The sequence below is a fragment of the Hemicordylus capensis genome, chromosome 3 (assembly GCF_027244095.1).
Source record: "Hemicordylus capensis ecotype Gifberg chromosome 3, rHemCap1.1.pri, whole genome shotgun sequence".
Lineage (NCBI taxonomy): Eukaryota > Metazoa > Chordata > Lepidosauria > Squamata > Cordylidae > Hemicordylus > Hemicordylus capensis.
Window position 1 is genome coordinate 142,369,089 of NC_069659.1, and position 18,412 is coordinate 142,387,500.

General features: G+C 42.7%; 1 protein-coding gene across 9 annotated transcripts in view; it reads right to left on the minus strand.

The window, feature by feature from the left end:
• The window catches only part of ARHGEF7 (Rho guanine nucleotide exchange factor 7), a 159,540-nt gene that overhangs the window by 22,294 nt on the left and 118,834 nt on the right, over positions 1-18,412 (minus strand). Inside the window, exon 19 of one of the 9 annotated variants that reach the window (XM_053311168.1) lies at positions 3,628-4,336. The exons of the other annotated variants lie outside the window; for them this stretch is intronic. Coding sequence (XP_053167143.1) covers positions 4,326-4,336 — 11 coding nt within the window. The 3' untranslated portion in view covers positions 3,628-4,325. Of the gene's footprint in view, positions 1-3,627; positions 4,337-18,412 lie in introns of those variants that run through there. 9 annotated transcript variants of the gene reach the window in all.

Consider the following 18,412-nt stretch of genomic DNA (forward strand, 5'->3'; position numbering starts at 1 on the left):
TTTTACATCTCTAGTCATGACTTGTCTCAAATAGCTAGGAATTTTAAGTCCCATTAATTTCAGTGGGACCTAAGAAAACTAGGATTCTTAAACTACAACCCAGAATACTTGTAAGGATTATTGATAATGTATAGGAAGGGCTTTGATGTGTCAAAACGTGTCATACCAACAGTGGTGTTGTTTAAAACATGCCTCTGCAGCTGCTTTTTCATGCTGTGTTAACTAAGTTTTATGCACAATTTTAACAGTATGAACACATTTTAAGGACCACTAGTCATTTCTTCATACTGGCTCCATCCCATTGGTATATATATCAATTTCAGTTTGTGCGAGACTGGATCTGTCTTTACCAGTCTTTGCTGGATAACGTACCATGAGCAAATCTTGATGATAAACAAAGTGAGGCTATTCACACAAGCAGCCAACTCAGGCTCAAGCAGCCCAGCCTGGGTTCGGCTGCCCGTGTGGAGCACTGGGATCACTCCCATTCCTAGCATGTCCGGCCCCCCTAGCCCGACTTTTAATCCCAGCTTGAGTGCGCCCACAACCCCAGGTTTGGGATTTTGTGTGTGTGTGTGTGGGCTGCCCAGAGCGCCTGACTCATGGGGAAATCCACCAATGCACCACGCTCATCATGTGGTGGATTATGGGATTCCTGGATATTGGGATTTGTTTTCCCGACTTCCAGTGATCTGTGCTGCCTGTGTGGGCATGTGATGGTGCACTGAAGAGGAGCTCGTCTCATGGTAGCAAGTATGAATGGTCCCCTTTGCTAAGCAAGGTCTGCCTTGGTTTGCATTTGGATGGGAGACTACTCTTCCCTGGCTTCTCCAAGATAGGGCTGAGAGAGACTCCTGCCTGCAGCCTTCGAGAAGCCTCTGCCAGTCTGTGAAGACAATACTGAGCTACATAGATCAATGGTCTGACTCAGTACCTGTCAGCTTCCTATGTTCAGAAAGGAGAGCTGGACTTGTGATAGCAAGCATGACTTGTCCCCTTAGCTAAGCAGGGTCCACCCTGATTGCATATGAATGGGAGACTAGATGTGTGAGCACTGGAAGATATTCCCAACAGGGGGTGGAGCCGCTCTGGGAAGAGCAGAAGGTTTCAAGTTCCCTCCCTGGTATCTCCAAGATAGGGCTGAGAGAGATTCCTGCCTGCAACCCTGAAGAAGCCGCTGCCAGTCTGTGTAGACAATACTGAGCTAGATGGACCAATGGTCTGACTTGGCATGTGGCAGCTTCCTATGTTCCTATGATCTAGCTCCTTGATCGTCGGGGGGGGGGGTCAGTTCTGTCCTGCCTACTCTCCCTGCCTGTTATGCTAATGAGAATGAGAAAAAATTGTCTCTCCTTCTGAATAAAACTTGTATGTGGAACATTTTCCTTTAAAATATTAAAAGCCCCATTAAAACTGTTGAAGGCATACATGAAATGTTGCCAAAATTCCGTGCATAGACACAAGATTCCCTGTACCCAAAACAAACAGCCTTAAAAGATTAGCTCCATCTAAATTACACTGTGTCAAAGAATTCAAATCAAATCTTTATTGTTGCGGTCATTCAACCAGCAAAACACAAAGTACAATTGCCAAAGAATTTGGAAATGGATGTATACAAAGGTGCTGCTAGAGAAAGAACATACCATGTGACATGCATCTAGATAGTTTTAAGAAAATTAAATCATACCTAAAGCAAGATTAGCAAAAACAAGCTAAAGGATTAGTTAAAAACATCACAAAACAATCAGCCCTAGAGGAAAATTCCTTCCTTCTGCCTTAAAATGTGGCAACCATTGAGATCAAAACAAAAGCAAAAACACAAGACTCCAAGACAAAATGTGACAGGCTCATTTAGATCACCCCAGCATCCCCATCAGGAATCATTCCAGTTCCTTCTTGTTTTACCTAAAGTGGGGGGGGGGGAACTAAGTTTTTTTGTCCTTGGACCACTGGCTTCAACCTGCAGAGTTTGCATGTGTGGAGACTTCTACTTCCTCTTCCCCCTTTGTGAGTCTTCTCCTGTCCTTAATTCCTGTTTTTAGTGTCTAAACTAATGTTCCTTGCCTAGTCTTTGGGACTGATTCCTATAACCTCATCTGCAACTCAGGCCACTTAGTCTTAGTTTAGGCCATCTAGAATGATTCAGGTCAATACTTGCTCCTACTTAGGAGATGTTCCTACTATATATTTTAATGTCACAATTTTTAAAATCAATGTAACTGTAGCTGTTTGCAGAGGGGCAACTTTATTTAGTATGCAGGTTTGATTATAGGTTAGATCCAAAGGTTATTTTCCTCTGAAGAAATTCTCCTTCTTCCTCTAGAAGATGAGAACTTTAGCATTATGCATCGTGTTGTCCGTATGCAATGTGGCAACACTGATCTTCCACATAGCGAAGATGTTTGGCAGTAGTGTCACAGATGTATGTACTCACTCACACCCCCACCCCTTGCTTTACTGACAATTTATCCAATAGCTACCAGAAGCTGAAAGTAAGTATTATGTTCACCATATATATTTTCTCATCACGTGGTGCACTGATAGCCAATTTGATATTTTGTTGCAAATTCACTGAGATAACACATTACATTATGGAACAATCTGGTGCACTTTGTGCATTGTCTTTTCACCACCACCACATCTCCAATCTGGTCAGATGATCCTGGTCTGAAAGGGAGATTAAAGGCTTTATACAAGTTTAGAGAAAAGATGCAAACTACCGTTGCAAAGTCAGCGCTATGAGGAATAGATTTTGTGGATATATGGGAGGAATGAGACGGGGGGGGGAGTGAGAGATCATGGAACAATGTTGTGGCAAGATGAAGGATCTCCACCAAGGACTTAAAAATGTGAGGGGTGCCAGTTCAAAGGAGGACACCTCACCATGTCATTCTTTCATATTCTTGACAGAGCTACTATGTGTGAACAACCACCCAGAAGTTCAGTGGCTTGGATCAGAACATATAATAGAATGATAATCCATCATGAGTGCACACTTTGGAGGCTTCCAACAGCATTTGTAGCTCTAAATCTGCATTCAGCACATCTTGATGATTGTCACATTTGCATCTGTCAGCCTCCTAAGAGCTCAGAGCAAAATGCATGGGGTGTGTTTTATCATTGCAACAACTCAGTGAGATAAGACTAAGCTGTGGCTTGTTGGACTGTGTATGTGTTGTGTGGCGAAAGGATATAAGAGGACCCTGGGGCACACCATGAAGAAGCCATATACTTTATGGACAGCAGCTCCTCCACGAGTCTCAGGCTTGAGAACAACAGTCATACTACAACAGTAATTTGATAGTAATAAAAGTGCTGGCTACGTGGCACTACAGGCACCCCCCACCCCCCGCTTTTCACCAAAGTGTTCTTCAATGAAAAATGGTTTAGATGAAAGGATTATCTTTTGTGAAACAGCTGCATTTGTGCAACACTGTTCCTGAATGCCTTTGGGGGGGGGGGGCAGGGGAAATTCTGATCCTTTTAAAATGACAAACTCAATCGTCTTAAAAATGGGTAAAAATTCCAATGACAATTCAAGTTTTAAAAGAAGAAGAAAGAAATCAGTTTATGCAAAGAATTAATCATCTCATTACTTAGGGAAATACAGGACACAGGACACAAACATGAGACAGTCATAAAAAATTTATTCACATCTGATCCATCACATCACCAACATACTACATTATCTTTGGGAAATGGGGCTTGCTTTAAAGGTATGCTTTAGGTGAAAAACAATGTGTAGTAATTCACAAAAATAAGAAAAACTCTTGGGAATAAACACAGGCATACACATTTCAAAGAAAATAATGGACTAAATGATTAAAATAAAAGCAATTTTAAAAAGTAATCTAGCAACACTGAAAAGCAGAGTCAATTTGAAGACGTACGTCCAACTCTAATAAAAATAAATATTTAATCACAAAATATTCAAATGATGGGCCTGCAATGCATTTGGAATTCCCAATCAAACCATGAGATAAGCACATTCCACTACAGATCACCACACAATGAAAATGACAGCATTACTGGGAGAAACAAGGCAGTAAACGGAAAATTACCAAGCCCCAAACTCCCATCCTCTGTGGAAACCCATCTTTTCCATCAGATAGCAGAAGCATAAATTCACTCACATCACACTAGCGCCGGGTCTTTGGACCAGCTTTTCAGGGAGATGGAACAGGCAGCACAACAGCCTTTATTTTTGCACTAGAACCGCTATCTCAACGATACGCTGAAAGAAATAGTTCTCATGACTCCAACTAGCAGCCAAAAACTATCTTCCTGGTCATATATCTTGTGTATCCAGAGAAGGGAACAGGCTTTCATCTTCTATCTGTATGGACAAGCATGTATGAAATACAGAGCATTTACCACAGAGATCAAAATAAGACATAGCACTTTGGGCAGAGGAAGCAGGAGCTTAGATAAAGCAAGTAATGGCACATCTTCATGACACATTGTAAATCTATATAGGAACTGTTGGACATGGAAAAGCCTCATATAAGGTAGGTGAAGGTTAATTCATTTAATCACACTGGCATGTTGTGATGAAACTTAAGTGGATTTCTACAGTGCAATATTATTATTACTACTGCTGCTACTACTACTACTACTACATTTATATCCTGCTCATCCTCCAAGGAGCCCAGAGCGGTGTACTACATACTTGAGTTTCTCCTCACAACAACCCTGTGAAATAGGTTAGGCTGAGAGAGAAGTGACTGGCCCAGAGTCACCCAGCTAATTTCATGGCTGAATGGGGATTTGAACTCAAGTCTCCCCAGTCCTAGTCCAGCACTCTAACCACTGCACCATGCTGGCTCAATATATGGCGAAATGGAAGCAATCTGATGAATGCTTTAGAACATGCCAACCCTCTGCTCAGATCCATTCAACTCATATTCTTGATACATGAACTAGAGATAGGTTTTGGCCCTAAAGCTCAAACAAACATTTGTAGGGGCTCCAAAGAACTGATCTGGTCAAATGTTTTAACAGCAGATTTAGAAAAAATCTGAGAAACTAAGTTTGCAAAGGAAAACTTGAAAGCTTAGGCATCTTTTGCTATATACAGGGAAACCAGGGGACAATTGTGCAGGAGTAGCAAGTGGTCCATCTCTCCCTAATCATATACAATTAATGGTATTAAAATATGAGTATTACTTAGCATTAATTAAAATATCATCAACACCACAATAGTCTACTCCTTCACACTTGTTATCTCACAGGTTTCACAAACAATTGGGGAAAAGATTCAAAAAGTTCAACCTTCCCCCAAATGACACCAATATTCAAACTTGGCATAAGCACGTAAATCAAACAATTTGGTGCTTATCTGCTCTATTGCATAATTAATTCAAGTTCCTTGAGCATGTGGCAATTAAAGACCTGGGATTTAAGTATAGAATTTCAAAACCCAATGAGTTGGATTCCAACTAGCATCTGTAAAAGTGGGATGTCAAGAGGGGAATGAGATTTCTGCCATCTTTTCCAGTCCCTCATATCATACCCCACACTGTTCCTGAGGTCAGGATTAGTTTGAGGATTACTAGGGGCTGCAGGATTGAGAAAAGAGTGGGAAACCCCATTCCATGAGTAGCGTGCTGCTTGCAGATCTCTGGATCCAAGCCAATATGGGAAACTAGACCATGTTTCAAGCCAGACCATATAAACACCAGTGCCTTGAACAGCTATCAAGATGTAACGTATCTGCCTTATCAGTTATTTCTGAACCCTTGTCACACTGATCAACCAAGATCCATGGATCTTTTCCTTCCAGTCGCAACAGTGTCTATGGCTAGTCTTCAAGTGCTCAGCTTTACGTTTTCAGGTTTATTGAACTTCTATTACTGCAGTCCAAGAGACATGCAAATATAATGTGAATTCCGATGTTTTCCAATCTTTGTAGTCAAGAGCTTTTTTGCAGTCTTTTTGACTGTATCACTGTGTGCTGCTATAATTTTAAACTGAAGGGAGAAACTATCACTACCTCAACACACCACTGTTGCACATAGTGATTTACACAGTCTAGACCAGTCCTAGTAGTGGTGTGCCCGAACCGGTCCGGCGGCCATTCCAAAGAATGGCTGAACTGCCGGACCGGTCCAGCCCTGCCTGGTCCGGGTCCGGGTGGGGGGGCATGCCTTTAAGGGCGGGGAGGGCTTGCTTAGCCCTCCCGCCTCCTTGCCCCCGCCAGCGCCCGTATTTTCTAGTATAGGGGCGCTGGAAACCAGCCGCCACTGCCCCCGCCGCCACGAAAGAGCCCCCAATGCCAGCCCTCCCTCCTTCCCAGCTAGCTGCCCGCCCGCCCGCTCGCTCACCGCTCTCCGAATAGGAAACGAGAGGAGCTCCGGCACAGAGCTCCTCTCGTTTGGAAGGCCTCCGGCAGAATGGTGTTTTGCGCGCGCCGCAAAGCACGCCGTTCGCTGGAGGCCCGGTCTACCCGCCGGGAAAGGGCCGGGTAGACCGGGCCTCCGATACGGGCCTCCGATACGCCAGCTGGGTAGACCGGGCCTCTGATCGCTGGGTAGACCGGGCCTCCGGCGATCGGAGGCCCGGTCTACCCAGCGATCGGAGGCCCGGTCTACCCGGCCCTTTCCCGGCGGGTAGACCGGGCCTCCGGCGAATGGCGTGCTTTGCGGCGCGCGCATGCGCGCGCACGCAAAACACCATTCTGCCGGAGGCCTTCCAAACGAGAGGAGCTCTGTGCCGGAGCTCCTCTCGTTTCCTATCTGGAGAGCGGTGAGCGGGCGGGCGGGCGGGCAGGCAGCTAGCTGGGAGGGAGGGAGGGCTGGCATTGGGGGCTCTTTCGCCGCGGCGGCGGCGGGGGGGCGGCTGGTTTCCAGCGCCCCTATACTAGAAAATACGGGCGCTGGCGGGGGCAAGGAGGCGGGAGGGCTAAGCAAGCCCTCCCCGCCCTAAAAACAAGGCCCCCCTTCAGTGCCAGTCCGGACTTCTCCGGACCGTGCACATCACTAAGTCCTAGGCAAACTTGGCCCTCCAGATGTTGCTGAACTACAACTCATATCATCCCTATCTACAATTGTAATGGGAAACAATGGGAGTTGTAGCTCAACAATAGCTGGAGGACCAAGTTTTCCCAGCCCTGGTCTAAAACACTGTGTGCCACCAATGAAAAGCAGGAAGAAGCAAGGTACACTGCCCAAGTGCTTGTAGAGAAGGTATACCAGGTCACCTAAGCGAGATAGCCAACAGAAACTTTGAGAGAGAAGGGATAGACTAGTTTACAAAGGTTGAAAACCAGAGGAACAAAGAAGGCTGATAAGACACTCCTGATTTCAACTGATAAAGCAGCAGAACACACAAACACGTGACACAATCTAGTGGCCTAGCTGGCCATTGGTGTCCATATTAAATGAAATCTGAATTTCCAAACAATTTTGTAATGTTTTGAATGTGAAATTTAGAGACAAACTAATTTAATATGGTCCCCATTAGCCATCAGTTCTAACCTTACTAATTGATGAACTGTACAAGGCTATCATTCTCTTCTGTGGATAGAGGGTAACTGGGAGTCTGCCTTCCAAACGCAAGGCTACCTAATTTTTTTTCTGCTTTGGGTGAGAGGGGTCTTTAATTTCAGAATTGACTGCATCTGAGGAAACTATCTACCTCATTTGGGGGGGGGGGCGGAGAATACAAATGACTCAAAATTATAACCATGCCCTTGCCCATTGAAAGAAATGGAAAAAAGAGGCAGCCTAAATATGCTAAGCCAACACGGAGTAGAAGACTGTTATTTCTAAGATTCAAATTAAGTGACACAGCGTTTATGTGTACTTCCCTTGCAGCAAATGTTTGAATCCAGTGAGGTGAAGAAAGGAGACTAGTCTTCTCGTGAATGATCATTCTCTTCTGTGGAAGGAGCGCATCCTGCCACAGAAGAGAAGGAGCATTCATGGCAAGACGCATGTTCCTTTCTTCTTCAGTGAAAGAATGCCTCCCAGAGCAGGATGTTGAAAGGTCAGGTATCTCATTTATTTATAATTATAAACCACCACACAAATCTTGAGGCTGCATATAACAGCTTAACATACAGCAGAAATAAAACACAATTAAAACATACCAGATGAGGTAGTAGCCTTCCTAGTGAAATAAAATGTAAAACCCCTTGAACCAAGTTTTGTAAACCAGGGAACACAGTCCCAACACGTTTCTTTAGAGTAGCCTTGAAGACCTCCTCCCGCAATATGGCAAGATGAAGACACACAAGAGGACAATAGTTTCTTTGATGTTGATCTTGAACATTTTGTTCTAGGGATGAGCACACAATTGATCTTGTGTTTTGTTTTGAACTCAAAACAAAGGGTTTCGAGTTCCCTACCCTAGAGGCCTCCAACCTCCCTTGGGTGGGCAGAGTAACTGAGAAGGCAGTGGCTGATAATTCCAGGCAGTTTGGGAAGATACTGATTATCTAGATCAGGGCTGTTCAACTTAGGCCCCCCAGCTGTTTTTGGACTACAATTCCCATAATCCACAGCCACAGTAGCCAATAGCCAGGGATTGTGGGAATTGTAGGCCAACATCTGCAGGAGGGCCGAAGTTGAGCAGGCCTGATCTAGATCTATCTCAGACTGGCTTTAGAGCAGGCTATGGGATGGAGACAGCCATGGTCAGCTTGATGGATGAACTCTAACAAGGAATGGACAGAGGGAGTGAGAGACTGTTGGTTGTCTCTTTGCATCTTTTGATACAATCATCCATAGTATCCTTCTTGATCATTTGGGGAATTTAGGAATAGGTGGCATTCCCACTGCTCTGCAGTGGTTCTGTTCTATCTCTCTGGTATATTCCAAATGGTGTTGCTAGAAGATAGCTGCTCTCTGAAACAAGATTTATTGTCTGATGTCCCTCAGGGCTCCATCCTATCTCTGATCTTTTTTAACATCTACATGAAACCGCTCAGTGAGATCATCAGGAGATTTGAAGCAGGGTGTTATCAATATGCTAATGACATCCTGTGGTGACCAGTCTCCCCACACTCTAAAGAGTTAACAGGAAGTGAACCTTTGTCTTGACTGACAGGCTAGTGAACTCCAGGGCTCAATCAATCAGTACACGAAGTGGGTGGGACCTAGAGAACTATTGTGGGGAATTCTGGGAACAAGAAAGTAAGTCTTGTCAGAGAATGCAGACTAGCCTGAAGTCTATGCTGGAGGAGTGAGGAAGACATGCGGCAAGGAGTTTTGCTGTAGCAGGATGACTGTAGATCCTTGCAAGATAGGATTGCAGGAGGCTTGATTCTCATCGGGGCTTGGTGAGTTCAAGGGAACAGGAAGCCAGGACTAGCAAGCTTCGGAAGTTTATGGCAGGAGAAGGTGTTTTAGTAAGAATTTGTGTTAGAATTTCTGTTTATTTGGTGCTTTGCATTGTCCTAAATAATTGTTCTTTGCAACTGAGTAAAAACAGGTTGCTCACGTGTAAGTTTTGATCAGGTAGAGATCAGGTAGAGATTATGGATGTAGATCCATAAGAATGGGTTCTGCACCTGCTCAGGACCCTCGTGGTAGAATGCCGCAGCTCATCATGGTGACTGAGACGCACTTTCATGCCCACAGCGTGATATTTAAAGGCAGGCCAGTGCCATGTTCCTCAGTTCTTGGACGAACGTCGTGAAGGATGATCATCTGGAGTCAGATGAGTTCATCATTAAAGGAGAATAGCCTGCACACTCTCAAAACGCACATAGTGGGAAGATTAGGGCAGAGGGGTGGTTCAGTAGGGTCTTATGGATGTTAATGGATCTCTAACAGATCAAAAGTTACAGGTGAGAAACCTGTTTATCTGGATTGAGATCCATAAGAATGGGTGTTTAGCTAGCTCCCAATGGAGGGGAGTGCAGTAGTAGCTATTGTAACACCCGCTTTTAAATGCTTCTCCCAAAGCTCGCCTCAGCAGCAGAACGCACATCTATGGTGTAATGCTTGATGAAAGGTAACTCTGTGGACCAAGTTGCTGCTTTACAGATGTCCATGAAGGTTACTCCTGACAGATGTGCAGCTCATGAAGCATAGACAAGGGTAAAGTGGGCCTTAATTGCTTCAGGTGGTTTCACATCTTGTGTTTTGTAGGCCAACATAACGAGCTCGACTAGCCATCTGGACATTCTTTGTCTGGAGATGCAGGCGCCTTTATTAGGACATTTGAACGCTACAAAAAGGCGCTTGGTGGGCCTAAAGTCTTTAGTATGGTCCAGGTAATATAGAAGTGCCCTGTGCACATCCAAAGAGTGCATTGCATGTTCCAACAGTGTAGAAGGATCCCTGAAGAATGTGAGGAGAACAATATCTTGATCTAGGTGAAATTCAGATACCACCTTGGGTACAAAGTCAGGATCCAAACACATGAGCACTTTATCAGGATAGATCCTGGCGCATGAGGAGTCAATCCTCAAAGCTTTCAATTCACTAACATGCTTTGCTGTAGTTATGACCAGTAGGAAGTCAGTTTTTAAAGTTACCAGATGATGGAAATAGTACCCATTGGTTCAAATGGGCTCTGAGTCAATGCTGAGAGAACCAAGGATATGCTCCACGGTTTCACAGGAGTATGAATAGGTTCATGAGGCCTTTTAAGAAGGCTCTACTTTCCAGGTGCGAGAAAAGAATCTTACTGCCACAGCCTGGCTGTTTGGAAGAGAGTGCTGCTAAATGAACTTTAAGGGACACATTTGCCATACCCTATGATTTCAAGGTAGTCAAATAGAGGAGTACATCCTTAATGGTAGCTTGCTTAGGGTGAAAACCATGCACCCTGGCATAAGTCTTTAAATGCAGCCATTTGCCAAAGTAATTACGCCTGGTAGAAGGTTTCCTATGGTTGAGTAGTATGTTACTCAGAAGCTGATTTGCCATGCTCTCAGACGGAGTGTGGGTATGTCTAGGTGTAGGATATGACTGTTGTCTCATATCCTCATTAAAAGATTTAGTTCTTGTGGCAGTCTTTGGTACTGGTTTCCCGACAGTTTGACTACCTGTGGAAATCATGGTTGCCTTGGCCACCATGGAATCACTAGAATGCAGGATGTTGGAGTGGCCAGATGTGCTACCACGTGGCTGATCAATGGGCATCATGGGAACATGCACAGCATCTTCCAAGACCAGTCCATCTGGAAGGCGTCCCCTAGTGATTGCGGGTTGTGACTCACCTTTGAACAAAAACAAGTGCACGTTGTGTTTTCTGAAGTTGCGAACAGGTCTATGGTGGAGCTCAACCAGATGTTGAAGAGGGAAACAATATTTTCTGTTTTGATCTCCCATCTGTGTTGCCGCTGTTGCACAAAACTGTGACTCCGATTGTTTGCTAGGACGATGTCTAGACCTTTTATGTGGATGGTTATCGGGTAAGCCTGATGCACCAGTGCCACAGTTGGAGGCTGAGATCGCAGAGGGTCCGTGACACTGTTCCACCTTGACAGTTGATGTAAGAACAGACATATCTTGCCAACAGAAACGCTGTGTTCCTCTCCAAGGCAGATGAGACACAAATCATGGAGGTCTTTAGAGGGGAGTTTAACTTTACATCCTTCGCACCTCTTAAAGCTCCGTTTATTCTCAGCCATAATGATAATCAGAAGTGTAGTCCAAAGTCCATTCCAAGGGTCAAACAACGCCAACATTGTCCAGAAGGCAAAAGAGCCAAATAACCAAAATAACAGTTCTTTTTTAAAAAGGAAAAAAAGATTAACTCCCGAAACAAATTTTTTTTGGAAGAACTTTTCAATGAGGAACGACAGACCGAAGTCTGTAATGGCAGTTGGAAAAGAACTGAGGAACATGGCTCTGGGCCGCCCTTAAATAGCACACTGTGGGTGTGGAGGTGGGGCTTGGTCACCACGACAAGCTGTGGCATTTTACCGCAGGAGTCCTGCACAGTTGAAGAACCCATTCTTATGGATCTTGACGGATCTAAGAGCACAAAATGTGCCGCCCTGAAATATCGGGGTGTTTTTGAAGTATTCTTGTAACCAATTAAATATTCGTAAGTGTTTATAAAAAGCTAAAATCCTCAGACAGAACCAGTCTGTAGTAATTGAAAAAAAGTTTTTTCTTTGTTACTTTTTTCAAGCCTCCAAGGGTGGTTATCAACCCAGCATGAGCAAAGCAGGGAGGCAGAAAGGGGATTTCTCTGGTGTAAAATGCATCTCAAAGAGAGCTTAGCCAAATTAATAATTAGCTCCACGTGCAGGTGAAACACACAGGAGAAAGGTTTTTCTTTAGTCTTGCCTGTTATCAAAAAGAGGAGTCGATTTTTGCATTTTCCCAGTACCCAGGTATAGAGGGACTGTGGACTAAAGCACTCAATCCAATGGTCTGATTCTAGGCAAGTCTTAAGAGTGCTTGGTGACAGCAGGAACCCACCAGAACTTCTGAGTTTACTAGAATCTCTTAGCTTTTCTGGGGTTGGAAAGCTAAATATTTTTAAACCAGTCAGTCTCAGAGCACAGGACAGGGATGACTCAGCACTAAAGTCTCCCTCTGTTGCACGACTGGTTGAGACCGGCCAGAGAGATTATCCATGAACCTGGCCTAAGTCGGGAAAGGAATTTTCCACTACCCACAATCCACTACACATTCAAATCTATTTCTCCATTACATCATCATCAGGAAATAGAATAACCCCCATAAATGCCTGCCTACTGGCAGTAATGGACTGGATGAGGGATAGTAAATTGAAACTGAATCAAGACTGAGGTACTCTGTGTAAGGGGTCATACTATGAGGGACGGGATAGGTCTGTTCTGGATGGGATTGCACTCCCTGCCGAAGGAACAGGTATGTAAGCTTGGGAGTGCTTCTGGACCCAGGCCTCACTCTGGTTTCTCAGGTTGAGGCTATAGCCAGGAGTGCCTATCAACTTTGGTTAATACAACAGCCGCTTCCATTCCTTGAAGATAATGATCTCAGAATTGTGATTCCCCTCTCTGGTAACCTCTAGGCTTGACTATGACAATGCACTCTATGTGGGGCTGCCTTTGTATGTAGTTCAGAAACTTCAGTTGGTCCAAAATGCAGCAGCTAAATTGGTCCCCAGGGTTTCTTGGAGAGACCATATTATGCCTTTTTTTTAAACAACTGCATTAGCTGGCAATAGGTTTCCGGGCAAAATATAAAGTGCTGGTAATTACCTTTAAAGCCTTAAACAGCTTAGGACCAAATTAGCTGGGAGAGCACCTTTGCATGATCCCCATCGTACATTAAGGCCATCAAGAGAGGTCTGCCTCCAGATGCCACCAGCTTTTCTGGTGGCAACTTGGGAGCGGGTCTTCTCTGTAGTTGCACCTGGGCTGTGGAATGTGCTCTCTATAGACAGTCATGGTTTAACATCTTTACCAGTCTTTCAAAGAGCCCTCAAGATGCTTTTTTTAAAGCCTGGCTTTTAGTAATCGTTTAATGTTTTAAGTAGTTCTCATAACAGTTTTATTGAGTCTTTATTGCATTTTTTTAACTGCCTAGAACCTTTGGAGTCAGGCACTATGCATAAAATAAAATAAAATAAATGGAACACTAGGATTCTTTGGCGACAATGGAAATTGTAATCCAACAACATCTGGCAACCTAAGTTTGAAAATCCGTGCAGTAATGCTCAGATGCTTCATAAGGCAGCATAGGACCAGGCTGACAACATGAGGCTTCTTCTGGCACCATCTTGAAAGGCACACAGAGTGTGGGGGAATTGTCATCCTTCCCAGCACCTTCCTCACAGAGCTCTATGGCCAAGTGCTGGCGGGGATGACAGTTCCCAGCACTCTGTGTGTGCTTCTCAAGATGGTGCCGGGGCTTTACATGGGTCTGTAGTTCTGGGAGCCCTCTAGCACTGGAGAAAGCACAGCACTACATGGCAATGGGAAATGGCTCTCACACTGAAGATTTTTTTTTTTTTTAAACCAAAGTGGCTCCCGCATGCACCTTCTGATGTACATAGTATAGTATAATATATTTATTTATTTCATTTATATCCTGCTCTTCCTCTAAGGTGCCCAGAACATTGTACATGGTAATGTTTATCCTCATAAACAATCCTGTGAGGTAAGCGACTGGCTCAAAGTCACGCAGTGACTTTCATTGCTGAACAGGGATTTGGATTCTAGTCTTCCCAGTCCTAGTCCAACACTCTAACCACTACACCACACTGGTTCTCCTACAACATTGTAAGACTCCACTATAATGCAGAATATCCTATAACCTTTAGTAATATACAAAATAGAATACAATTCAATTAACTGCATTATATTATACAGTGTTCATTAGAATCAACACTAAATGTGAAACTGGGGAGGGCACTGGATTGCCAACACTGTAATGATAAGTTTCCTTTTCACAAACCATAGACATTAGATAGACCAAGGAAAAGTGCGGGTGCATAGAGGGCAGGTTGTAAAAAAGCACAATTTGCACAACACTATTACTGATCAGGTGGCACGTCTCTTAAGGCATCAACCTTAGGTTCCAATTTCCTGGCTTTGTGGAGCCTGAACATAAATCAGATAGCCTTAACTGTGGCCTTAAACCAGCAGATTGTTTTGACTATACAATAAAAATAAAACCCAAGATAAAAATAAAATATTGTGTTCCACTATTTTACGTTATCCTTAAAAACAATAAAAGACAGAGCAGTAAAGTAAAACATCAGCAAGGATTAAAACAAAATGATAATCACTACTTTACTCAGAAGCAAGTTTTGCCAAGTTCAGTGGTCTTGCTCCCAAGAAAGTGTGCATGGGATTGAAGCTCAGAGAAAGGGCTGTATCCTAAGGTGTCTTCCTCCAGAGCAAAGACACCCATTGCATTTTAAATATTACAGTGAGGTCTAATATTTTGATAAACCTAAAAATACATCCCCAAAAGAAAAACACCCACTGTTTTCAACTTTTTGACTATAATAAAGAATGTCACAGGAAATACAAGGAATACTTACTTCAGAAAGAAACCTGCCCATAAATCCCTAACTTATGGAGATGCTCAGTAGGAAAAAAAAAGAGTCATGGTTAGTTCAGATGGGTTGCCAACACGCAGCAGTAACACGATAAATGCTGGTTATACCAGGGCCTGTGCATGTTTTAGCTACTATTTTACTTAGCTCACATACAGAAAAGTGTGAGAATAGCATTAAACACTGTACTGCTTTAGAAATCCAAATAGCAGGCTGAACATTCCACAGGTATTAAGAACCATTTCATCGAAATGGTTCTTATTCTTCAGCCCAGCAATTTTTCATGGTATAAAAGTATTAATGCACATAGAAAGCTCACTCACTCACTCACCTGGAATACCATTCTGTGCATATGGATGTGTCTTCTGTTAGTGGGTCAGCCTGCACAAAACAGCTCCAAGTCCATATGTTGTCTTAAGAACTTCCTTGAAGCAAATTCTACTTCAATATCAGACCCATTTACTCCTCAATTACTATTACAAAGCACACTCTTTGCGGAATGCAAAGAGTGTTTACGAACTAAGAATGAACACTGGCTGACATCCAACACAGCATAATGTGGCTGGTGTCTTCTCCCACACACTGCTGCAAGCTTGCAGTGAAGCACTGGCAGAGTTGCACTCTTGTGCAAGAGCACAAATACTTCAAGTAGCTCTTCTGTCAGTGTCATGTTTCTAATCAAACTAGCGCTTCCAGAGTGTAGGCACACCACTCAAAGTATCTGCACTCTTGAGCAAAAGCCTAAAACTGCCAGGGCTTCACTGCGAGCCTGCAGCAGTCAATGTGAACTGGCACCACCTACATTATGCTGCGTTGGATGTCCGCCTTAAACCAGAACCAAACATACATGTGCTGACCTAGCAAGGAAGTTGTACATGCAGAGTTGATGTGGCAATTGGACATTCAGTTCTCATTTAACTTAATAGGCATGCCTGATGCTTAAAAAACCAACATAAAATAGTAGTGTGAAATAATTCCTCAGAAGCGACACAAGCAAGCTACGTTATGTTACATTCAGGTCCTGAAAATAACACCTTTACTTCAGCATTTAGCTTTCCATTCTGACTGTCCACACCATGGGATTTTATTTATTTCAAGAAATAAAGCTCTAGCGGATGTTGCCCTTTTTATGATATAGTAATTTAATATTAAAGTCACAGGCTAATAAATGCAAAATTTATTTCAACTGTACATAACACATACCTTTAAAAAAACCCAAACCCAAACACTCAGTTATATGCCACCACGAACAATAAAATGCAAACTGTACAATACAACGCATTCAGATATACATCTCTATTCTTTTGTCCAGTCAGTAACTTACTATAGATGGCTTCTCCCATTCACAAATGAAATGCACAATATATAGAATTGTTCCATTTTTACGTCAATATATACACCTTTTATTGTGTTTTGGCATGATTATGCAAAACCTACAATTAATATAGCTTAGTGTCAACTTATAGTAAATGTCGACTGAATGGCAATACCATTTCAACTGCGTGAAGGGGACTGACGACAGCTCACACCTACATTCTAATTCAAACTCTGTACGCCTTCTTTATAATAGTAACTGTACACACTTATCTTACAGATTGCATAACGTAAGGTACCATTATTAATATGAATGAAATTCCACAAAAATAAAACACTGAAACTTTGGGCTGAATACCACCATTTTAACAACTAGATTATTTATCTGTGCTTCTTGCATTAATACTTCTGACCCATTCACAACAACCAGCAGTCTGAAACAGCGAGAACAGTGGTGAGGACTTCAACGGTACTGTTACATTGAAGAAAACTATCATAAAGATATCATTCTGATAATGGCTCACAGCTCTTGAAAAAATTAATGGTGCTAATTTGTCAAAGCTTTGAATATTCAGATTTAGTTAATGAACATAATTCTGAGAGGGAATGAAAATTTCCAGGACATCCTTGGTATATCAAATAAAAATACATCATAAAAACCAACATAAATATGTTTAAGTAAATCAAGAAGCTTTTAGTCACTGTAAGAAACATCTTTTTAAAAATAAAAAAACTGTAACAGTACTGCTTAATGGGTTCATTGATCTGTGGTGTTGTTTTTGGGTTTTTTTAAAGTGGATACTGATCTTGAAAAATATAATTCTTCTAACTCTCTCATGTTTATAGGTACATTATTTGGCAATACGGAGAACATAAATATTTTATGCCTGATCTTTTATCAGGCTGAACTACATGCTACAGGGCAGATGCTCCTGTTTTTTTAAAATGAACATCAGGTACAGTGAAGGAGGGGAGGGGCCACTTAACAGTTTCCCCCTAGCGATTTTGCCATGCAAATTACCTCCCCTCAGTTGTGTATCCACTCATAAGGGAAAAGATAGAGGTACCTATATCCTCCCTGCTGCCATTGGTAAAAAGCAGCTGGGGGTATTTTAAAAAGAAAAATATCCAGAATGGAAAGTGTTAAGTATAGTTTTTCTCCATTTATCTGCTTAAACTTGAGGCCAATTCTATAAGCCACTGTAACATCATAGTTGTTTAAACCTCCTGCTGCTGCCATGGGGTTGCAATGGAATTCCCCTCACTTTGTTGCTGGGTAATGACTCTAATGTTACAAAACAGCAGCTAGCAGCACTGTGATTGGTACCATCTTTGTGCTGCACAGGGTCATTTATACTTCTCTGGCAAAACAGGAAGAGGTGAAGTAGGTAGACACGTGGTAGCCTTCAACTGTGCAGAGTACAGCCCTTCAACTTGAAATAATGATATTAAGTCATCACGGAGGATTTCCAGGGAGACAGTTTAATAGCATGTAGCACAGAGCTCTATGCTGCAGCAGTGCAAATTAAGGCATGTCTTTCTGCTGCCAAAATTGGTTCTACAAATCTAGCTGTAAATCAGGTGCAGCAAACAGGTACCACAGCATGATTTCATGGCTAACAAATAGAAACGTTCTCAAGTGCTTCAATTTAGGAATGCTAATTTACAAAATTACTTAACATAAAAGTCAGTAATGTCTATTGTCTTGGTGTGTTTACTATAATATCCTTACTTAGGTCATTGATTTCATGTTCAGTGACTAAGCAGTAGAAACTACAGGTTACCTGTAGATGTTTACTATCACCTGAGTTGTAAACACTTATGGTCAAGTTGCCAGGAAGGAATGGCGCAGCAATGGTTGATTTGATTTGTTTGTACAATGGCATTAGAACAATGGGTGGAACAGTTTGACAAATTCAGCATCCTGGGAAAAGCAATATTGCCTCTTCAGAATTTCATTGCAACTGTCATATGTTTTTTAGATTACTTTTTTTTTTAAGACTCTAATAATTTTTTCTACAAAAAACAGAGCTCCCCATAAAATATCTTGGGGCCCCATTTTATGAGCTGAACACAATACATAACATCATAGCGGGCTGGTTCAGATGTCACATAGAAGAACCTCAGTTAAATCCAGACTCTG